The sequence below is a fragment of the Ahaetulla prasina genome, chromosome 4 (genome assembly GCF_028640845.1).
Source record: "Ahaetulla prasina isolate Xishuangbanna chromosome 4, ASM2864084v1, whole genome shotgun sequence".
Classification (NCBI taxonomy): Eukaryota; Metazoa; Chordata; class Lepidosauria; order Squamata; family Colubridae; genus Ahaetulla; species Ahaetulla prasina.
Window position 1 is genome coordinate 146,050,738 of NC_080542.1, and position 24,617 is coordinate 146,075,354.

Sequence of the window (24,617 nt, forward strand, 5' to 3'; positions counted from 1 at the left end):
CTTAACAACTGCAGTGATTTGCTTAACAACTTTGGCAAAAATTGGGTGCAATTCACTTAACTCTAAGCCTTGCTTAGCAACAGAATTTCTGGTTCCAGTTGTGGTCATGAGTCAAGGAATACCTGTATTCTTTTTAACCATTGTTGTTGTTGTTGTTGTTGTTCGTCGCACAGTCAGCCAGACGTTCAGACTGGATTGGGCCTTTTTGTCCACCTATCGAGTCCTTCCCAAGGACCCAGGATAGGCAGATGTGGATGTTTGATGGTGTTAAAGGTATTGTTGCAGGATGTCAGCTGTTCCAAGTAAAGCTGCCTTTTGCAATTGACTGATGTGATTTTGTCAGTGCTGATGGTATCAAATATATTCAAGGCAACTCCAAGCACATTTCTCCATACTGAATGTTTCTATATTGTGAAATTCCCATGCCAGGAAAAAAAAAAAGCATTGCCAAAGCATCCAACTATGATTTGATAACAGTGAAACATGTAATCTTATCTCTGGACAATAAGGTCATCCTGCTATCCCAAAGGTGCTTTTTCAAAAGGATATTTCACTTCTCATCCAAGAAGCTTCTTCAGTTCTGACTGAATGGTGGAGAATGGAAGGATTTGTATTCCCCGCAGTCATCTGGTAATTAGAAAGCTGTTGAGGCTACTTGGGGATTTATCTGTGCCCTCGGGGTCACCTGAATAGTGCAAGTGGGTGTGGAACCTTCTTGGAACTGCTGAAAGGACTGCAGCCTCACTTACTTTGTAAGGACCAGATGACTACAAGGAATATAAATCCTTCCATTCTCCACCATTCAGTCAGAACTGAAGAAGCTTTGTGGATGGGAAGTGAAATGTCTTCAAGGAAAAATAAAGTCCAGTGGCCTCTTGAAAAAGCACCTTTGAGGCAACCATGACCTGGATGACTGAGAATCTCCATAGACCTTCATCCTGCTACTTTAATGAAGTCTTAATTGGCAGTCAAAAATGACTTCCCCTCTGTGTTTAGCTCCTGGTAGTAGTGTCTTCCATTGGAACAGAAGCTCTGCCGAATGTAGGTGATTATTTAGAAGTCATGTTTGTCCAGCTATGTGCAGTACATACAACAGGATACACATATGGCATTGTGACCACCTGTGGCTTTAAGTGATGTGAGACCAAGTTGCAATATCTGACTCATTCGCCTCTCTTTGACATCATGGCTTGTAACACTGCTGAGAGCTTACATATATTTCCTCCTTATAGGTGAAAAGGGAATTGGGAAAACAACTGGAAAAAAGCTTTGCTACAAAGGTTCAACTTTCCATCGCGTGGTTAAAAGCTTCATAATTCAAGGCGGAGATTTTAGCGAAGGTAGATGAAACGACCTTACCTTAATTCATCACCCCAAATTGGAGGAGAGGTTTCCATTGTAATTAAAAGGTTGCCGAAATTTATCAGTTGCCTGTAAAAATATTATGAGGAATTTGAATATATTTAAATATCTACAGTAAATGACCTTTCTTTTCTGAAAAAGAAATAGCTTGGATATGCTGTTAGCTCTCATATTACGTTATAAGAATGGTAACTTTAAGAATAGATTGTATTATATCTGGAATTAAAACATTAGTTTTTTTAAGACATTCTAATTAGTGTTTTATATAAGGTAAAATCCTATCTTCTGACTCTAAAATTTATTCTGAATATTATTATTATTATTATTGTTGTTGTTGTTGTTGTTATTGCTGTTGTTGTTATTGTTATTATATGTAGCTGTTTCTCTTTGGTCATAAATTATTGCATGTACATTGAGTGACTTGCACACCCATTAAAGGTAAAGGAAAGGTAAAGTTCCCCTCTCATATATGCATGAGTCATTCCCTTCTTTCCCTAATCCAGTCATTAAACGTGTGGGTCATTAAATGCAGCACAGACCCTGCCCCTGACCTACCCCAGCCTCTGAGGCATCTCCTGCCCTTCTTCCTGCTCCTTGGGGTCCCTTCCCACCCCACTGAGTCCCATACCCTTACCCTGTGTCTCCCATTATGAGGTCACATGATCCCGTTTTGTGACCTTCTGACAGGTAAAGTCAGTGGGGAAGCCAGAATCAAGGTTGACTCAGCCTTCTGTCTTTCCAAATGAGCCAGATTGTTGGGGGCAAGATGCTGACTCTAAACTGCTTAGAGAGAGCTGTAAAAGCACTGTGAAACAGTGTTTAAGTGCTATTGCTATTGTTAGCTGGCATGTGTGAATAATTGCAAATGCTTAGTTTAGTCACTGCTACAAAATGTACACATCCCCTGTGCAGGCTTTACTTAAATGTAAGGAGAATGTCCCCAAGACGATTGAGTCAATGTGAGATTAAATAGGAAGCAACTATAAACTGTGAAGAGGGAGGGGAAAAAAGATTTTGAGAAGAGAAACCCAAGCATTGCTTTCCCGGGCCTGTTCCCAAAAAATCACAGCTTAATTTTTTCTGTCAGACCAAATTTGGCATCTTCACAGGCCTTGTTTTGTCTCTCCCTAATTGTGTAATCTCTTAAAGATAAGATGAGGAGGAGTTGTGGTTTCCCTGTGCTGTCTGTACACGTGCCAATGTTAGTGTTATTTGTAGGGAGGATTCAATTAGGCCTATCTCAAAGTCACAAGGGAATAGTTGGAATTTTCAACAAACAGCACTGGAGATGCATTTGAGGAAATCCCTTTCATAAATAACAGATGGGTCTTAATTAGTGCAGTTAATCCCACAAAATGGTTGCATTATTTGGACTACTGGTAGTCCTTGAATTACAACCATTCTTTAGTGGCCATTTGATGTTACAATGGCAGTGAATAAAGTGACTTATGACCATTTTTCAAAGAACCTTTGCAGCATCCCCATAGTCACATGACTAAAATTCCAACGCTTGGCAGCTGGTTCATATTTATGACAGTTGCAGTGTCATGTAATTCCCTTTTGCAGCCACCTCACAAGCAAAGTCAATGGGGAAGCTGGATTCATTTAACCACCGTGCTACTAACTTAACAACTGCAGCAATTCACTTAACAACTATGGCAAGAAAGGTCATAAAATGGGGCAAAACCTAACAACTGTCTTGCTTAGCAATGGAAATGTTGGGCTCAATTGTAATCATAAATTGAGGAGTGCCAATGTTTAAAGTGGAAAATATATGTAATTATTCCATCTTGAAGATCGGCAATTGAGTACTTTAAACATAAATTTGTATATGTTTGTTTATAATATAGTGCAGAACAATAATAGAGTTTAAACTTTAAAGTATGCATGTGGTCCTTGGCTTACTGCTGGTCACTTCACGAACTTTTGAAGTTACAGTCTACCTGAAAAAGGGGACTTACGACTCATATCCTAAGTTCCAGGGATCAGCCTTCCCACAGTCATGTGATCACTACAAAACCCCATGTGGCAGTAGCTTATATACTGCTTCACAGTGCTTTAAATCAGGGGGTCTCCAGCCTTGGCAATTTTAAGCCTGTAGGACTTCAGCTCCCAGAATTCCCCAGCCAGCAAAGCTGGCTGGGGCATTCTGGGAGTTGAAGTCCTCCAGGCTTAAAATTGCCAAGGTTGGAGACCCCCTGATTTAAACCGCTTTGCTCTAAGCGGTTTACAAATGTCAGCATATTGCCGTCCAACAATCTGGGTCTTCATTTTACCAACCTCAGATGGATGGAAGGCTGAATCAGTCTTGAGCCCTGTCAGGATTGAACTCCTGGCAGTCAGCAATGAGTTAGCCTGCAATCCTGTATTCTAGCCCCTGCGCCACTTATAAATCGCGTTCAGAGTTGCAGCCTACCTGAAAAGGGGGACTTAGGACCCATATCCTAAGTTCCAGTTGTCCAGCAGTCACATGATCCCAACGCAACCCCATTTAAGGCAGCGTCCCACAGTGAAAACATTTTAGAACAGTTTTGTTGAAAACCTGCGTTTTCACTTTTCCGCCAGACTCTGCAAACAATGAGCTCATGCTTATGACTGCCACATTTACTTAATGGCTACAGTATTCTTGCTTACAGCCGCCATAACAAACGATAGACCCTAATGGGCGGGTCTGTGACAGTTTACCTCAGCCAGCTCACCACGGCCAATTCACCAGAGGACAACTCACTGCGGGACAGGAGTTACACTAATATCAAAGAAATGGTGGAATAAAAGAATTAAAGAAAGGATACAAAAGGAGAGAGAATGAAACGTGAATGGCAAAAATGAAATTATTTACTTAATTTATTTAAAATAATTGAACAGAATTGTCCCGGAGCGGCGAGTTGACCGTGGTGAGTGGGCTGTGGCAAGTTGTCCCATTCTGCTAATGGACAGGCTCTGTTGTGGTTGCTCATTTAGGATTATCTGTACCTGCTGCCCATATCCAAAGCGTACCTGTTATCACCTGCACTCAACTACCTTAATTGTAAACTATCTGCAATTTAAAATGAGGAATCTCACAGAGCCTACTGCCAATTCCTCTCTGGTAAACATGCTGTGTGACTAGTTAAATTATTTAGTGCTACAGATAGTCCTTGATTTGTTTAGTGACCATTCAAAGTTACAACAGCACTGTAAAAATGACCATTTTTCTGACCATTTTTCACATGACCGTGGCAGCTTCCAGGGGGGGGGTCACGTGATCAGAATTCAGATGCTTGGCAACTGACTCGTATTTACGAGGGTGCAGTGTCCCAGGGTCACGTGATCGTTTTTTGAAAAGCAGAGTCACTGCAGAGGCCAGATTCACTTAACAATGGTGATGGTAACTCATCAACTGCAGTGACTCATTTAACAGCTGTGGCAAGAAAGGTCATAAAATGGGCAAAACTCACTTAACTGTCTAACTTACCGTGTTTCTCAGAAAATAAGACAGAGTCTTATTTTCTTTTAGACTAGAAAATAAGTACTTGGGCTTATTTTTGAGGCAGTCTTAACTATTTTTGAGTTTTGCAGCAGGCCAGACTCGGTGAGCTGGATGTGCCACGGATGCACCGTTGCCTCCATTCCGAACCTTAAGCATTCGGAATGGAGGCTTTTTGGCAACAAACGGGAGGAAAATGGGGAGGGGGATTTTCCTGCCTGCCATCCATCCATTCCAGCTCAGCACAGACTGAGGGAAGGATGACAAGCAGGAAAATCCCCCTCCCCATTTTCCTCCCGTTTGCCAAAAAGCCTCCCACGAGCCTCCCAAAAAGAGGGAAAAAGCAAAGCACCTGGCTGCGGAGCTGCCGGCTTCAGGGAAGCGTCCCAACAAACACAAGCACTGCGCATAGAAAGAGAAAAGCAAAAGCGGTATTTGCACTGCCCCAAGCGGCCAGCGGGCTGCAGCTGCAGCTGGACAGTTACCTCCCCCCCCACGCCCCCGCTGCCACTCATGCTGGCCACGCCTATCCCCCGGCTTATTTTTGGGGTAGGGGTAATATTAGGCCCACCCTCAAAAAAATTAGGGTTGGCTTATTATTAGGGTGGGCCATGTTTTCGGAGAAACATGGTAGTGACAAAAATTTTGGGCTCAATTGTGGTAGTAAGTCAAGGACTACCTGTAATTGTAATTTACCCGTATTTTAAAATTAGGAATCTTGCAGATCTCACTGCCAATTTCATACTGGTAAACATGCTATGTGACTAATTAAATTATTTAGCGGCGTTTTCCAGGATTTAACATTCTGCCTTCTTAATGCTAGGTAACGGAAAAGGTGGCGAGTCTATTTATGGAGGATATTTTAAAGGTAAGCTTCAAGCAGTTATTTTAAACCTCGGTGGCTTCAGTTTTGCAAATTCCAATTTCAGCTTTTCATAACCAGGTTTATATAGCTCCTCTTGCATGAAAGTATAATATTGCATGGATATTCTCTGTGTGCATGAGAGTTTTAAAATTCTTAAGACTGTAAATATTAGCGTTAACAGTCAACGTTTATGGCGGCAATTGTAGTGGTTAAAACTTGACTTCAGCATGGAGGCTAGCCAACTTGATTCATGCCAACTCCTGTCTTCCTGCCTAAAACTGTCAACATATTCTTTTGTTTATAGAGAATGTGATCTTTTGCAAAATGAAAAGGTAAGACACAAAAGCTCAACACAAATTCAAACTGTTCCCCTGCACCCTTCCTAATAAATCTCTGGTCGGCTGTTAATGAATTTGTGGCTGGGTCCGTGTAGCTTTGGAGAGGAACCCCAAAATAGTTTGAGAGGCCCAAGATGGCCTTCGGTTCGGAACAAGACGTCCTTGGGATGTCACCTACTTGTCTTTCAACTCAGGTGCTCCTTCCCTTTCCCTGCCCTTTTCGAGGTTTGTATGTGTCTTCTCAATTATTTGGGGCATGTTTTAAAATTATTGGATTATAAATCAGATACCAAACAGTTTTTCTTGTTAGGTTGATTCCAAATATGTCCTAGAGGAGAATAACCTTTTCTAAATGAGCTGCTTTGTACAAAATTACATTCTAAATAAAAATGCTTAATCACAGAATACAACAGCAATTATTCTTCTGTTCTTCTGCCAATCTGTATTGTAAAGGTTTTTGATTCTTTTCTTCTAAGATTTTGAATTGGGTAAGTACAACTGTCCTGGTACTGTACAGTTATGGCTGCTAATAAAATTTGGTTAAAGCTGCCAATAGTTTCTGTAATCATCAGTCAGAACAGCATGTTGTAAAATGAGATTTTTCCGCAATGAAACTGAAAGAAACCTATGTGATGTTCTCGTTTTGTGGATGGCTGTTGTTTGTAGTTGAGAATTAGCATAAGAAACAAATCATAATTTAATTATCAATAGAACATTTGTAACTCAGGTTTGAACTGACAGGGTCCCTGGTGGTCTCTGAGTTTGGTGGAGACATTTTGTGACCCAACTAGGTAACATCTGTGCTAGAAGGGAGTGGGCTTCTAGTTTCTAGCATTCATGGTGTTATTAAGTTGGGTCATGAAAAGTCTACCAGAAAACTACTGATCTCAAGAGAGCACCAGAACGCCACATAATTAGTTTAATTACTTTTGCGAAGGAGTCAAAGTGGTTTCTCTGTCCAGATCAAAGAAAAAAGCTTTTTGGTGTAGAGGATTCTGTGTTTTCTGATCAAACCCAACTTTATTGCATGCTGGTGATGCTTAGCCTACAAATTCCTGGAGAAAATGCTTTGGAATTGTTCTTACCTTATTGCCAGTTGATTAACAATAAGGAAGTATCTACACTAGTGTTTCTCAACTTTGGCAAAGCTAAGATATGAGGGCTTGAGCTGCCAGAATTCACTGTGGCTGGCCGAAGAATTCCGGGATTTGAAGCCCACATATCTTAAAAATGCCAGGATTGAGAAGAACTGATCTACACAGTGTTTTTTTTAAAAACAACAACAACGATGCAAGGCATATTGCCTTTTCACAAAGGAAATTTGAACTTCCTTAGTGCTCTCATTTCATGGAAATGTTCACTGAGATGCAAACTCTCTCTTAACTGTGGCTAGTCAATGGCTATACCAAAGGAACCTATAGTACCGTCGTTCCGTGGAACTGCTTGTGGTCTGCTCATTCTGCAACTAGAGGAAACGTGTTTCAATAGCAGGGCTGAAGAAATCTCTGCAATATTGAAGAACAGCCAGAGACCCCCCACAAAAGCGGTTAACGAGATGGTAAAAGTGTCTTGTAATACTGAAACTTCCGAATATTCTCAATTAAAGGCTGCTCAATGATTGCTTGCGTGCAAACCGTCTCTTTCTACCGTCTCTTTCTAATGGCATAGATCGTTTTTGAGTTTTTACTGCATAATGGGATAATTCTTCATGATTGATACTTGGAAAGGGTCTAAATGCCAGGGGGAGGCTGACTTGTCTCTGCTTTGTCTCCTCTTTCAACACAGATGAAAACTTTATTTTGAAACACGACCGAGCCTTTCTTTTGTCAATGGCAAACAGAGGGAAACATACGAATGGTTCCCAGTTTTTCATGTAAGTAAACTTCATTTGAGAGTTGCGTTTTTTTAAAAGCACAAACACTGTTCGTAAGAAAGATAGTATTGCCAAAATATTTATACAAGGACAGGAACCGAAAGGCAGATTTCTGCTTTTCACCAATGAAAGACAATTATTTGGTTTTTCTAGATCCAGTGCTGTTTTCAAATTCATTAGCTTTGCATGGTTCCCTGCCAGAATATAAAGGCATTATTTTGAATTATTTATTATTCGTGTTCTCTTACAAAGAAACCTTTCGAGACGAATATCGTATCTCAGATTCTGAAAAGGCATTTTCTTTTGTGAAAGCACTGAATTCATAGCTTTTATCTCTCATCAGTTCCCAGACCCAAAGGTGCATAGAAATGGTTTGGGTGGAGAGATTCACACACATTTTCTTTTAACACAAGAAAAGGGGCAGATGACGGCCCTCTTAATTTTGCGATGGGACCCAGCCATCTTTTAGACCTGCAGTAGTTCCAGGGATGAAAACCTCTTGAATATGCTTGAAGTTGATCTAATAGAAAATACAGGTGGTCCTTCATTTTACAACCATTCATTTAGAAGACAGTTCAAAGCTACAATGGCTGAAAAAAGTGACTTATGACCGTTTTTCACATTTACGGCCATTGCAGTATCTCCACAGTCACATGGTCAAAATTTGGATGCTTGACAACTGATTCATATTTATGATGGTCGCAGTGTTCCAGGATCATGTGATCCCCTTTTGTGACCAGCAAAAGTGAATCTGGCTTCTGGGCAAGCCAGATTCACTTAACATCTGTGTTACTAACTTAACAACTGCAGTGATTCATTTAACAGCTGTGGCAATAAAGGTCATAAAATGAGCAAAATTTCACTTACCTGTCTTGGTTAGTAAATGAAATTTTGGGCTCAATTGTGGTCATAAGTTGAGAACTTATCTGTATAGTCATCTACAGGCAGCCCTCATCATACAGCTGGTCACTTAATCATGGAGCCTCCCAGAGCTACTTAAAATCCATTTTTGGATTTATGACAGAAACACGCAAACATATACAACACACACCATGTCACATGAATATTTTGGATGCTTGACAACCAGCTTACTTATTTATGGCTCTTTGTAGCAGCCCAAGGTCATGTGACTACTTTTCTACACATTTTTGCCAGTTTCTAACATCTGGCTTCTGGCAAAAATCACCCCTTGGGTGATTTCATTTGGGTGAAAATGGAATTCACTTAATGACTGCAGCATTTACTTAATGACCACTGTGAAAAAAACTATTGTAACTTCACACACAGTCATGTCATGTCATATCGACCGACAACTCTAATGATTTACAACCGTAATTCCAGTTTCAATTACAGTCGTAATTCAAGGACTGCCTGTATAATAAAAGTTGATTTCGACCAGTGTTAGTTTACAGATAGCCAAGTACAATGTAATTTTAACATTTGTTGTATAGACTCCATATTAATTTTTGCTCGCATTTTCTATCCCTTTGAAAATCTGAAGTAGAGTTATATTGTTGAGGAAATTGGCTACAAAACCCATTTCAGATTTTTAATTTTGTTAGCAAGAGTTGAAGTGAATTTAACCTGCTGTACTTCCAAGTGATTTTGCTAGATTTTATTAAAATGTGTGGTTCAACATTTTCTCTTTTCCTATTCCTCCACCTATATTCCAGTATTAGCATTTACAAAAACACAAGCTGTATTCATTTCATCTTGTGTTTGAGACAAGACAACTTAGATTTTTGGTATTTGATGAATTTTGGTTGTTACTGATTTCAAGCATGTTTAATAGAATTACTGTCCTGGTTGCTATGTATGATATTTTTCCCTCAAGTTTGCCATCTTTCTTGATAAGAATGAATGGAGCTTTGTTATTTTCTTAAAGGGATCACTTCTCTAGATTAAACAGAAAAGAGGTCTCTGCCATTATTGAATAACGTTCAGATAAGAGGTATATTTAGCTTGCTTCCTAAGGAATGTCCCCAAAATGGAAAATCAGTATAAAATTGGAAATAACTTTGACCTCATTAGGAAGGTAATGCAGGTTTATAGAGATTTCTGTGGTCTAGTTTGGCAGACAGATAGCTTCCCTTATGCTTGAGATTGGCATGAATTAGATATATAGTGGAAAATAAATAATTTGTTCGCTCTTCCATACTTTTTTCCAGTTTCAAAGCTTACTTGAACTAGCGAAAGTACAACTGCTAATACTTGGCTCACGAAGCTGCTAATGGGCTCTAAAGTTTATTTAATATTATATGGCAATATTTACAAGAGCACTTGATTAATACAGCTGATTATTTATTTATTAAGTTTTTATGGCTCCCATCTCCCTTACAAGGTGACTCTAAACTGCTTACAATTTTAAAAACACATCAAAACGTATATCTTACAGACTCACTTTGGTGGTGGTGGCGCCAGCAATTTATCCTATGGTATAACTTTAAATCCTGTACAGTCCTGCTTAAGATAAGTTTAACATTCATTGTACTGTACTCTGAATTCAGGGGAGGTAGATGTACCCTCTTTAACCATTATTATATTAATTATAATTGTTGTTGCAATTAACAGTTATTTGGTGGAAGAAAGACTAAATAAGTGAAAATGCAGCTGATATAAGATAATCATGTTCTGCCATGACAAACTTTTAAGTTGTATTCAAACTCAAGTGCAATATTTCAGGTTCAATGAGTTTACAGACAGTGTGGATTTGTTTTTGTTTTTTGTTTTTTTTGCATAAAAGATAGATACAACTTCTATCCCTTGCAAAGTATAGGTAGTCCTTGACTTATAATCATTCATTTAGCGACCATTCGAAGTTACAGTGGCACTGTAAAAAGTGACCATTTTTACACTTAACAACCGTTGCAGCATCTCCCTGGTCACAGGATCATAATTTGGACTTTTGGCAACTGGCATGTACTTATGATGGTTGCAGTGTCCCAGGGTCAGGTGACCCTTTTACGACCCGATAAGCGAAGTCAATGGAGAAAACCAGGTTCACTTAGCAACTGTGATAGTAACTTAACAATTGCAATGATTCGCTTAACAACTGTGGCAAGAAAGTTTGCAAAATGTGGCACAACTCACTTAACGACTGTTTTGCTTAGCAAAAAAAAAATTGGGGCCCTGTTGTGATCATAAGTATTTATTAGTGGCTGAAACTTAAAGAGCCAACTAGGTGTTCACCCTATTTAGCAATGTCTTGTGGTGCACCCAGATATTACATAGAGAAGGGCTTAAACAATATTGCAAGGAAAAATCAGTATTTTAGCTTGTGGATTGAATTCTTAGGATGCCGCTGCCAATCTACAAAACAATAGAGCTTGAAATAAGGTACAATGTAAGGGATAAGTTATGATACAATGCAGCACTCAGAACAGCTTTTCTGGAGGCAGGAAAGTAGCTCATAGAAAACTGACGGCAGAAAAAAGACCCAGTGATCCATTTGAGAGGGGTTTTTTTGTATGTTTTTGTTGCATTTTTAATTCCATTTATGTCTTTACTTTTAATTTTTTTTACTTTTAATTATTATTATTATTATATATATTTATTTATTTATTTATTTATTTATTTATTTATTTATTTATTTATTTAATTTTTGTCAGATGATGGACATGTGTTTATCCCAAGCATGTTGAAACCCAGTTACTGGTGATAAAATAGGTGATGATAACGGCTTAGAAGACAGTGACTTTTTTGTGCTGCTGACATATCTCTTCTCTGCCCCTACCCTCATGCACACCCAAATACTAACATTTGTACTGCAGTCGTATTGCATTTGTACTGATTTGTACTGCAGTTGGTTGAAAGGCCCCATTGAATATGTGGTTGACATTTCTTTTTCAGTTGTAAATATTTTGAAACAGTTTTTCATCTTTCTCTAATATGACTAGGAAGGATGGGGTGGGGAGAGAGAGACAGAGATTGGGTTTCTGATTATTTTGTCTAGGATATTCAAGGTTTTTCTTCAGCTTCGTTATTTTTCTGTTTTAAGTTCCGGGAGAGTGGGGGGGGAGGAAATTCTAAAAATATATGGAATTCAAAGGTTATTGAACTGCACATGCTTGGAATTATTTCAATTCTTGAAAAAGTTGCTGCAAAAAAAATATGTGGCTCTTTTCATAATTTTCTTACACTTTTAGCCTGAATTTTTTGTGTCATAAATTGTTTCTTAGTAAGTATATAAGCCCAGTGGGAGTCTGCTGATAGGTACAAATGAAATAAATCAAGCTGTTGAAGCATTCTACATTCAAACCACACTAGGCCTGTGTAAAATGAGAGCTTTCACTTACTAATCCCAGCGATTATCTTGATTTGTAAAAGGAATGGTAACACACCCGCATTTATTATAACCATATGATTTCTGATCTCACTAACATTTATATGTGGGTTGAAAGCTTTACGTTACTGATTTTTTCTGGCCTGTTAACAAGCCAAAACATCACCAAGATTAATCCTGCCTGCCACACAGGGCTTATTCCTGACCGTGCTGGAAACCCAGAAAATTCCTGCCTTTAATGATATTTATGTACTGCTTTGATTTGTGGAAGGGCATTTTAAAATGTGTGTCTCTTCCTCCTCCCCCCACCCACTCTGGCTGCTGTGTTTTTATAGTCTTTATAAATTATTTCAGTACAGGTAGCCCTCGACTTAACAACTGATCATTCAGTGACCGTTCGAAATTACAGTGGTACTGAAAAAAAGTGACTTATGACCCTTTTCCACATTTACAACAGCTGCAGCATCCCCATGATCACAGGATCAGAATTCAGACACTTGGCAACTGACTCACATTTATGATGGTTGCAATGTCCCTGGCATCATGTAATCCCCTTTTGTGACATTCTGACAAGCGAAATCGATGGGAAAGCCAGGTTCTCTTAACAGTCTCGTGACTAATTTAACAGCTGCAGTGATTCACTTAATAACTCCAGCAAGAAAGTTGTAAAATGGGGCAAAATTCACTTAGCTATCTTACTTGGCAACAGAAATGTTGGGCTCAGTTGTGGTCATAGGTTGAGGGCTACCTGTAATCTTTTTGTAACACAAACAAATCGCTCAAGTAACTTTACACCTGTCGTCATAACTTGCGTGCAACAAGTCTAGGCAAACGACAAATGATTTGCAGGACAGAGAATTTTATTTTAGTGACTCTTCAGTGCATAAACAAATCCTATTTCTACTGGTATAAACCCTGAACCCTAAATAAAGGTGAACATAAAGAAAATTTAGAGCTCTATTTTTTTTTTAAAGTGACCTTGGTTTTGCATACACATAGAAAATTGCATTCAGCTGAAACGCAAAAAAAAAAAAAAAGTACTTAAAAGCTGTATTAAACATAGTCTCAAGTTTGTTTGGAATTGTACTACAATTTATTTCTTGCCATTTTTGTGTAAAATTTACAGAAACAGTCTTACATCGTGCGCTCCAAAGGTAATGTCTCATTCCTCTAAGGCTGTGTTCTTTCTTTCTCGCTTTCCTTCTTCTTTCTCCCTCTCCCTTCCCCTCCTTTTTCATTTTCTCCTTTCTGTCTTTCTTGTCTTTTTTCTGATCATATGTGAATTGAATCTTGTGGTGTTCTCCCTGGGGTTGAGAAAGAGAGAGAGACTTCTTTATAGCAACCCTGTTCTTTTAAAGCCCTACTTCAGAATAAACCATGCAAAAATTCTTACTAATTGTAGAAGTAATTTTTTTTTCAGTTTCATCCCAAACTTTTGAAATATAATTTTTTCAGTCATTTTTCTCTAAGTGGGGAAAAAAAATGGCTTTGAAAAAACAAAAAATGCCTAGTTCAGTAGTTGATGTGTTCTTGCAAACTATTATCAAGGGAAGAAATAGTCACTTAAAATGATCGTAGTTGGTTTAAATAATATTCATACTTTGAAATCGGTATTTCAGTAATATTAAATGCAAAGGTTTGAGTAAGTTGTTTTATACTCACCAGTTTAAATAACATCCATATTTTGTAATCAGTATTTCAGTAATACTAAAATGCTAAGTTTTTGAGTTTATAACATACTTCCATTTTGGAGGAAGACAGTAGGTAAGGAATAGTTAAGAATTCTTGCTATTAATGCTGTTCAAACATTTTTTTTCTTCCTCCCTGTTTTTCTGAAAATGCTTTGTGTGTTTGAATAAAGGCAATGATCCAAAGTATCTTTATGATAACTAGTAAAAATATTTCAAAATTGTTGATGGATACTTTCACTTAGAACTGGGGGGTGTTACACTGATTCTCAATCTAATTAACCTCTTGGTAATTTTTTCTAATTCAGGAGTTCAGTTCAGTTCAGTTGGTTGTAGTTTAAACTACACAGTTCTGTTTATATCCTCACTAGTTTCAGGTTGTTTTATAGAAAGGGGAACTGAGTCTGAGTGAACCTGCTGAGATCGCCCCACTATACTTGGGTCAGAAATAACATTTCAACTTATGGACCTCAGTTACAAATATTTAATATGTATCCATATATTTATTTCCCCTATTTCGTTCATACATATGAAATTCACTGCACATACAGTCTATGCAATTAGGTCCATCCATAGCAATAACACATTTAACAGCCACTTGCCAGCAAGGTAAGGCTTAATACTTCTGCTCCACATTTTTTAATATTCGTTAGTATTTGGAACACATAAATGTGTGCTAATGATCCCTCTTCTGTATGCTCGTTTCTCTGCAAACGTAAGAGTTAAGGTTAACAGTGTTAACGGTGTTAAAGTGCTTAATCTTTTAGACCACTTAAGGAAGAAAAAGCATGCTTGCCTCCCAGTCCTCAGTTCGTTTGGGGACAGATTTTGCTGTCCTCATCACTTTGCAAAAAGGAACAATAGTAATAAGAATTCACATTTCTTCTTCCTGAATCAAATGCCCTAATGGGCCCCCTGTTCTTTATTCATTTCAGAGCTAAAGAGCTGGGCAGCTGCATGCTGATTCTTGCCCGTTTTTGTGACTCAAGGCTTGAGAGCAGATGGGTTAAAACAGAATAACAGAGCTAGAAAGGGATTTTGGAAGTCTTCTAGTCCCTCTGCTTAAGTAGGAAACCCTATAGCATTTGATACAAAAGGCTGTAGAGACTGCCCTGCCCGTGTTGACCTGATCAGCAAATAATTATGTTAATTTTTCTAGCTTTGCAGAAAGGAATAGTAGGTAAGTTGCCTTATTGACCGCAGGCCTTGAAATATCATCCGCTGTGTGGGCGGGGTAGTAGGCCTCCAAACCAGCCCTGCTTTTGAGACCCCAATTGAAAAATGAGATCCGAGCAACAATATTTGTAAAATTTTGAAACAACAAGATCAGTGTTTGTGGCTGATGAAACTCACATTGTGAATGTATTTGGAGGGTATCTGCTAGTAAGACATATTCTGGGCGGCACTTTGAGCAAGTGCATATCAATACAGCAACAGGTAGTCCTCGACTTACGACTGATTGCTTAGCCACTCTTCAGAGTTACGACAGATCCCACAAAAGCACAAAGGCAGTTCTGACAGCTGCTCCTCCCCCCAATCACATCATATTTTTGAGCTGGCAACCAGCTCCCATTTAGCTTACTGGGTCCCACGCTCACATGACTGTGATTTAGGTTTTTTGGCAGAAAGTGGTGTTTTCATCTGGTTTCAGGCAAAAAGAAATTGGCCATTTCAGACAATAGGATTGATAAACAAGTTTCTTCTTTTTGTGCCATATCCATCATCGGTTGTTGGCAATTATGTTGGCGATCCTATTTTTATCAACAGCCGCACGAAAAAGTGCTGTTGAGTTTTGTCCAAACCAGTCCCTTAGGTTTTGAAGCCATGATTGTTCTTCTTCTGCCTGGACCTCCTTTGCCTTCAATCTTTTCCAGGAGGATTAAGTGAAGGATGCCATATTTTTCCGGGTGTCACATCACATGTCCAAAATATTCTAACTTTTGCTTTTTTATGGTTTTGTTTATGATTTTAAGTGCTAAAGAAGCACTTTTAAAAAAATAGTAAAATTGGGTCAGTTGTTGATAACCTGGTTAATGACTGTGACAATTTATGACCCTAATTCCAGGCACCATTATGGTGTAACTCGAGGACTATCTGTACAGATATCCCTCACTTTACAACAGTTCATTTAATGACCAATGTTGCAACGGTACTGAAAAAAGTGACTTGGGACCGTTTTTCACACATAGGAAAATAGCATCCCTGTGGTCATGTGATCAAAATTCAGACTCTTGGCAACTGACTCATATTTATGATTGTTGCAGTGGCTATAAAATGAGGCAAAACTCACTTAACAACTCTCTCACTTAGCAACTGAAATTTTGGGCTCAATTGTGACTATAAGTTGAGGACTACCTGTGCTTGGGATATAAGGAGCAGCCTCATTCCCATTAGATTGCCCTCTACTTAAAATGATCCAGGGAAGAGTGGCTGAGTTCTTAGACTCAAAAAGAGTCTATCAAATGATAGATACCTTGCTTGAAAAATTGAAAATTCAATGATAATGTGTAATTTGGATTGCTTCTTTATCCGTTCCCTCTTTCCCAAAGATTAAAAAAAAAAAAAAAGAAGACTATTTCAACAGACATTTGCAAAAGTACACCAGGACAGTATATTGCTTTATAGCTAATTAATAAGAGAGGTCTTTTCTGTGGTAACTTCAACAGACACTTCCTGATAATTTAGTTGGTAGTCACAATGTTGTCTTTGAAAAACAATTCATTCCCCTAATATATAAATTGGCAGATTATTTTCAAGGCCCACTAATTCCTCTCTGCAGATTGTCAATATAGATTGGACTATAGTCTTTCGTTTCAGAGGTTTCTTGTATTTTAGCCTAGAAAGTAAAATCACAGAGATACAAGATTCTTAAAGCCACAACCACTATACATGATATTTCAAATAAATCTGAAGTCAGTTTGATGGAATTTATCAGCGGATAAGTATATGATTGCGAGCTTTGCCATGCCATAAGCTTAATGTTTTTATCTTGTTTGGGATTGGAATTTAATATTTTCATCCCCCAGCCACCCACTCACTCAGCAGTGGCTTTATATTCTTGAAACACAGGCTGCAAAAAAGGCATAAAAACCTCTTTACTCTAAAGTTTGACATGTCATCAGTTGTAACAGTAATTTTCCAAAGCTATGAATGATTTCTGTGTGGCTTTGCTGACCTTAGAAAAACAATTGGAGGACAGGTTGGTTTGAAACAATTGTGTATTTGTGTGCCTAATATATTTGTACTTTAAAGAATGTGGTTTTGTGCACATTTTGTGCATATTAGCAGCCTCTAATTTATTCTGTACTGTTGCCAAGATCCAGATTGTAATTGTGAGTATTTCAAATGCAAGTGAATCCAGGGTGGTTTGTTCAGTTGGTAAAATAAAGATACTACCTACACTATTAAGCATTTAATTTTAATCAAAAATGAAATTCAAGTGTAGTGTTTAAATTGTAGTGTATGACAAGAAGTGATACATTTCCTGAATTTAGTACCAATAAGTTTTATCTATTAAATTAACAGCTACGTTTTTTTCTTTCCTTACTTTTTTTTTTACCTGTGCTATTCTACCTTTTTAACTTCTTCAACTGAAAATCTGATTTTCCCTCCAACATTAAACAACTTGTGTATGTTGATGTTGAACAGAACTACGAAGCCTGCTCCTCATCTTGATAGGTAAGGCCCTCCTTTCTCATTAAGAGTTTCACAACAGCCTTAACTTAACAAAACTAGGACTGTATTCAACCTGAGCTTTTTGCCATCCTATTGCAAATTAATGCAAGTATTGACCTGGGAGGATGGGGCGGGGTGGGAGTGGGGGGGAGGGAGAGGGAACAGCTGGAGAGAAAAACAAGTTGAAAAGAACTATTTTATCCAAAAAGAGGCAGGTTGGCCTAGTAGTTAAGGCACCTTGTCAGGAGCCAAGTGACTGAGTTTTAGTCCCTCCTTAGTCGTGAAAGCTGGCGGGTGACTTTGGGCCAATCACCAGGAGGCAGAGAGTTTTTGTGCTGCCTTAGTCATCAAAGTTGGTTGGTGATTTTGGACCAATCACCATTAATTCTAGTCCTGCCTTAGGCATGAAAGCCAGCTGAATGATTTGGGACCAATCACCAGGAGCTGATGAGTTACAGTCCCACCTTAGGCATGAAAGCCAGCTGGGTGATTTGGGGCCAATCACGAGGAGACAGTGCGTTCTAGTCCCACCGTTAGCTAAGAAAGCCAGTTGGGTGACTTTGGGTCAATCACAAGGAGATGGTGAGTTCTAGTCCTGCCTTAGATAAGAAAGCCAGACTTTGGGCCAGTCCCTCTCATCAAAACCCACCTCACAGGATTGTTGTTAAAATAGGAAGAGTTTGCAGTATTAGAGATGTTGGCTGGCTTGAGTTATTTATTAAATAATAAAGATGGAAAATCAGAAATAAATAAATGATAATGAGAAAGGTGGAGGCACAAGATTCATAAACACCAAGTGTGGATCTGAAACCTCCCTTGGGAGTGATGTGTTCTTTGTAAGAATAATAAAGGTGGGATCTAAATTAATAAACTAATATTGATAATTATTCGGTTCTTTGTTTGGGATTGATTAGGTATATAAACTGCCTCAATATCAAGGCTCCATTTCAAAGTATGACACCAGTGGTCCTGAGTGGAAATAAACATTCTTCATTTAATCTAATTTTGGGTCCTTAGTTTCTAAGTTTGCAGGAATACAATTATTTAACCTACCCTTTCCATCAATTATCCACAGGTAGCAGCCGTTGTTTTAGTCATCCCAGCTCCAGCAAGGGTGGTAGAAAGATTTCCCTTTCCTTCCTGCTGTCTGCTTTGCTTATTCGTTTTCTCTTTAAAAGGGGGGGGGGAAATTAAAGAAAAAACAAAACCTGGGTGAATCACTATTGCTAGATTGGGAGAGGGATCTTTACCACTGTTATTTTTTCTGTCACTCCCTCCAAGAGCCAGTTGGCTGTGTTGAAAACAACAGAAGAAGCTGCTTTTTTGCAAGTCTTCATTTTAAGTGCCACAAATAAGGAAAACCAACCTGAGGGAGTTAATTTCATCCACAGCAAAAATAGGTTACGTTGGGGCTAAATGTAGTTTCCTCTGTTGGACTTAAGTTGGTCATTTAGACAATTAAAGGTAGTTCTCAACTTACAGCCATTCATTTCGGTTACAAGAGCTCTAAAAAAAAGTAACATGACTATTTTTCATACTTACGACCATTGCAGAATCCCCATGGTCACATGCTCAAAATTCAGACACTTGGCAATTGACTCATATTTATGACAGTCACTTTGTCCCGGGGTCATGTGATCCCCTTTGGCTACATTCTGACAAGCAAAGTTAATGGGGAAAAGTTTCTAACTTCTGTAATTCACTTAACAACTATGGCAAGACAGGTTGTAAAATGGGGCAAAACTCACTTAACTCTGGCATAGCAATGGAAATTTGGGGCTCAGTTGTGATCTGAAAGTTTGGGTCTTGGAAGCAGGCTCAAACCGTCTTGCTTAGCAACAGAAATTATGGGCTTATTTGCGGTTATAAGTCGAGAACTTATAGGAACCACAAGTAGGTGGTTGTAGGAAACCCACACAAAACAAAGAATTTAGCGTGAACACGGCCGGCAGGTTCCCTGTTTTTGTATAGTCTAGTATACCTTTGCCGTTTTCTGTTTTTGCAGCGTCCATGTCGTCTTTGGACTTGTTATTTCTGGTTTTGAAGTCATAGAACAAATCGAAAGCCTGAAAACTGATTCTGCCAGTAGGCCATATGCCGATGTGCGTGTCATTGACTGTGGGGTGCTGGTTACCAAACCGGCAAAAGATGGTAAGCCTTTCTTTCATGATAGACATGCTTCATGGCAAAAAGGATCCTAGAATCTCTGCAACGTTGGATTCGAATTAGGATTCTGGAAACCATATTCTGAAACTCTTGGAGGATGTGTACCTTGGATAACGTTTCACCTTTGCTTTGGCCTGATTCTGCTGTGATCCTGGGGAAGGCTTTATTGGATGCTGAATTCTGAATCAAGAAAATGTAGAGCAGAATATTTACTTGTAAAATAAAGGCCTATGTAGATCTATTCAATACCTATTATATGATATTATTAACTGGAGAGAATATTTGTAGCACAGAGCTGAACTGTGGGATCCTTGGTGCTTTTTGAGCTTGGTGGTTTTCTTGCAGACTTTTCATGACCCAACTCGGGAGCATCATCATTCATCACCCTCTTTTAAGACTGATGAGGTTACCTGGTTGGTTCATGAAACGTCTGTAAGAAAACAGCCAAGGTCAAAGAGCACCAAGGACCTCTCAGTCTTCCTCCTCCACAAATCACACTCTTCTACCACTGATTGTTTTACTTGGTTTGGTAATGAGATGTCTCCAAGGAAATAACCAAGCTCAAAGGGTACCAAGGACTCTATAATCCCCCTCCTCCTCTCCTCCTCCACAAAGCACACCTGCCTAGTAATGTTGATGTTACCCAATTGGGAAACAAAATATCTGCAAGAAAAGCCACCAAGCTCAGAGAGCACCAAGGACTCCACAGTTCTCCTTCTCCTCCTCTGCAACCTTCCCTCCTTTCTTGCACTGATTATGCTCCCTAGTTAGGTCATGAAACATCTGCAAGAAAAGCCACCAAGCTCAGAGAGCACCAAGGACCCTGCATTTCAACCAGAGCTATAAATAGTCTCCTTTATTGGTAACAGATGAGCCGCGGTGGCGCAGTGGTTAAAGTTAAAGGGGCCTCTGTGGCTCAGACTGCTAATGCAGTCTGTTATTAACAGCAGCTGCCTGCAATTACTGCAGGTTCTAGTCCCACCAGGCCCAAGGTTGACTCAGCCTTCCATCCTTTATAAGGTAGGTAAAATGAGGACCCAGATTGTTGGGGGCAATAAGTTGACTTTGTATATAAATATACAAATAGAATGAAGACTATTGCTAACATAGTGTAAGCCGCCCTGAGTCTTCGGAGAAGGGCGGGATATAAATGCAAATTAAAAAAAAAAGTGCAGTACTGCAGGCTACTTCTGCTGATCACCGGCTGCCAACAGTTTGGCAGATGGAATCACACCAGGCTCAAGGTTAACTCAGCCTTCCATCCTTCTGAGGTCGGTAAAATGAGGACCCAGATGGTTGTGGGGGAGGGGGGGGCGATATGCTGACTCTGTAAACTGCTTAGAGAGGGCTGTAAAGCAGGGGTCTCCAACCTTGGCCACTTTAAGAATTGTGGACTTCAACTCCCGGAATTCTGGGAGTTGAAATCCACAAGTCTTGGAGTGGCCAAGGTTGGAGACCCCTGGTGTAAAACACTATGAAGCGGTATATAAGTCTAAGTGCTGTTGCTATTGCTATGTACTATATGTAATTGTAATCCCAAAATAATGATTGTTAACTCTATTCTTGTCGATTGTCAATCCATGTGCTTTCTAGAGGTTATTAAAAGCATGTGATTTTATCCTTCCTAAGTGTTGGAGAAGAAGCGGAAAGCATGGAGTCCTTCAGAAGCTTCTGATAGCTCCTCTAGCAGCACATCCACATCATCGGAGTCATCTTCTGACAGTGAATATGAAAATGAACGAAGCAGGAGAAGGAAGAGGAAGAGGCGGAACAAAGCTAAACAATCTAGGAAACGAAGACGGGAAGAGAGGAAGAAAGAGGAAACAAAAAACAAGCACAGGTCAGTCTATGGAGATTTTCTATCATTTAGGTCACAGTTGTCCCAAAGGTGCTTTCTCAAAAGGCAGTTGGGCTTTGTTTTTCTTTGAAAATGTTTCGCTTCCCATCCAAGAAGCTTCTTCAGTTCTTACTGATGGTGAAGGATGGATGGATTTATATTCCTTGCCATCATCTGGTCAGCATTCTCTCTCAAGAGTTGTTGAGGCTACTTGGAGAATATCTGTGCCCCCAATATCACCTGAATAGTGCAAATGAGTATGGAACCTTCTTGGAATTGCTGAAAGGACTGGATTGTAAATGGGAGATAAGTGGTGTAGTATTCCCCCACTCTCCCTCTGTTGAGAGAGGGCTGTTCAATTTTTGGCCTAGATGCCCTCTTTGACCCCTCTTTCAAACCAGCGTTCCTCTCTGTCCAAAATGTGGACTTGGCTGTCTTCAAAAGAGTGTCTTTCAAATGCTAGATGGACTGTAGAATCTGGCCCCAATAGGTTTATTCTTCTATGTTGTGCCACGTGTTTGTGAAGTGGTGGGGTTTTTTTGCCCAATCTCCAGAACTGCATTTCATTGTACTGCATATACCATGCTGCTCAATTTGTGTCTGGGTGTTTTATCCTTGGGGTGGACAAGCTTCTGCCTTTATTTATTTATCTTGGGTGTAAATTGTGTATGTGTGTGTGTGTGTTTAATGGGTATATGTATACAGGTCAGGCCTAGAAAAGTCTTAAATAATGACAGCAAAACTTAAGATCTTTTTTTTTAAGTCTAAAAAAATAAGCCTTTTAGAGCCCAGCAATCTCCAACTCTGCATCTATCACAGTGATGACGAACCTTTTCAGCACCAAGGGCCGAAACTGGAACAAGCATGCGCCAGAGCGCCAGAAACCGGAAGACAAGCTGGCCGGTGCTCATGCATGGCGCTGGAAACCCAAAGACCACCTGGCAGCTGCGCATGCATGCGCCGGAAACCAGAAAAGCAGCTGGCGACGGCATGCGTGGCCACAGAGAGGGCTCTGCACACATGCCATAGGTTCACCATCACAGATCTATCGTGTCAAAACGAAACACCTCAAATTCCTAGCAAGCATAGCGTTGTGGATTCTAAAACTACATTTAAAGATAATGGATATGTACAGGTAGTCCACAACTTACAACCATAATTGAGCTGGGAATTACGGTTCTAAGTTATAATAGTAGTTAAGTGATTCACCAAGTGACTGCAGCTGGGTTTACAGTCATTTTTGCAGCAGTAGTTAAGCAAACGCCTCAGGCGGCTGTTCAGCAAACAGTGTGGTCATTAAACAAATATTGCAGTAGTTAAACGACTCAATTTGAGTGCTTTTTGGTGAAAATCACAACTACAGGTAGTCCTTGACTTATGACCACAATTGAACCCCTAAATTTTGTTACTATGCAAAGTATAGTTTTGAGTTACACCTTTCTTGCCACTGTTGTTAATTGAATCACTGCAGTTAAGGACGGAACCAGATTTTAAATGAATCTGGCTTCCCTATTGACTATGCTTGTAATAATGTCACAAAAGATGATCACATGATCCTGGGACAGAACCAGTTGTCAAGCATCTGACTTTTGATAAAGTGATGATGGGGACGCTGCAATGGTCGTAAGTGTGAAAAACTGTCATAAGTCACTTTTTTCAGTGCTGTTGTAACTTTCAACTGTCATTAAATGAATGGTTGTAAGTTGAGGACTATCTGTAAATGCTTGAAATTTGCAAAAAAAATAAATAAATCCCCAAAGTCGTGGTCAGGCAACTGGGACATTGCAAATGGTTGTAAAAGGGAACCAGTTATCAAGAGCCCAACATTTGATCTTGTGACCACGAGTGCAGCTATTATAACTTTGGAACTCTGTTGTGAGTACCTTTTGGGGGAGGGGTGTCCATCCTCATTAAGCCACGGGTCATTAAGTGAGAAATGCCTGTATGTTTCCATGGATGTTATTAGAATTCGTACAATTCTGTTTAGAGGAATCAGTGAAGAATTAAAAGCAACAGCAGAGAGAGCAGCTTTAATTACTGAAAAAGAAGTGAATTAGATGTACTTTCAACAACCTAGGAAAGGTCAAAATAGTTTAATTTAACCAGGATGTATGCTTATTCCCTGCTAACCATTTTTCTTGGCTTTTCAAACAGGTATGAAGTAGCCTCAGTGGCCATAAATCGCTCTCTTTCCTCCAGCCACTCTGACCGAAGCGAAACAAACGAAAAATCAGCAGACGTGAACGTGAAAAGGGGCAAACCTGTTGTCCGTCCAGAAGAAATTCCTCCTGTGCCGGAAAACAGATTTCTGCTTAGAAGAGATGCGCCCATTATAAATACAGAGCCAGATTTGTACGCATTGCACTTATTTTTAATTCTTTGTGTCTTTATTGGAACCTAAGTGACAGAATGAAATGTACCTATTTATACAGGTAGGCCTCGAGTTAATAGAGCCTGCCAATTACATTCATAACCTGAGGTTTCGTTGGAGTGAACGTGAACACTTCCTGCTTTCACCCATGCATTCGCTAATCTAATTAAGTGCACATGAGGTGACTCAGGGTGGGGAAGGCTATGGGGGTGGGGGGGAGGCACCTAGTGACGGAACCGGCCACCTGCTTCAGACCTCTCAAGACCTCTCTGTTTGCAAAGTCTTTGCCATGGATCTGGCACAGGCCTCGGTTCACAGAGAACAGAGGCGTAAGGTACTGTACTGTCGTGTGAGATCAGTAGCGCAAGATCTCATTCTACTGATCTCGCATGGTCTTGCACTACTTTAGGTCTCTGTTCTCTGCGAATGCACTGAAGCAGGCAAAGGAACCAACTAAATTGTCGCAACGTAAGTCAGTCTCCACAGGCACTGGGCCTGTGGAGACCCAGCCGGGGTGTGTGTGTGTGTGTGTGTGTGTGTGTCGGGTAGTGATAGGCAGGGCAAATATGTTGTAAGTACTTGGGGTTATGTCGTAACTTTGGACGTTCGCTAAGTGAACTGTCGTAACCAAAGGATTACCTGTATTTCAGATATTAACCAAAGAGATTATATATTTTAGGAGTTAAAATATTTC

The 24,617-nt window shown here is 39.6% G+C and overlaps 1 protein-coding gene across 5 annotated transcripts in view; it reads left to right on the forward strand.

The window, feature by feature from the left end:
* The window catches only part of NKTR (natural killer cell triggering receptor), a 45,121-nt gene that overhangs the window by 5,979 nt on the left and 14,525 nt on the right, over positions 1 to 24,617 (forward strand). The window contains exons 1-8 of one of the 5 annotated variants that reach the window (XM_058179919.1): positions 799 to 1,340; positions 5,652 to 5,696; positions 5,998 to 6,025; positions 7,817 to 7,904; positions 17,523 to 17,552; positions 19,555 to 19,700; positions 21,345 to 21,555; positions 23,707 to 23,904. In XM_058179919.1, coding sequence (XP_058035902.1) covers positions 7,861 to 7,904; positions 17,523 to 17,552; positions 19,555 to 19,700; positions 21,345 to 21,555; positions 23,707 to 23,904 — 629 coding nt within the window. In that variant the 5' untranslated portion in view covers positions 799 to 1,340; positions 5,652 to 5,696; positions 5,998 to 6,025; positions 7,817 to 7,860. Of the gene's footprint in view, positions 1 to 798; positions 1,341 to 5,651; positions 7,905 to 11,512; positions 17,553 to 19,554; positions 19,701 to 21,344; positions 21,556 to 23,706; positions 23,905 to 24,617 lie in introns of those variants that run through there. The other 4 variants (XM_058179918.1, XM_058179921.1, XM_058179920.1 and 1 more) reach the window with 4 other exon arrangements.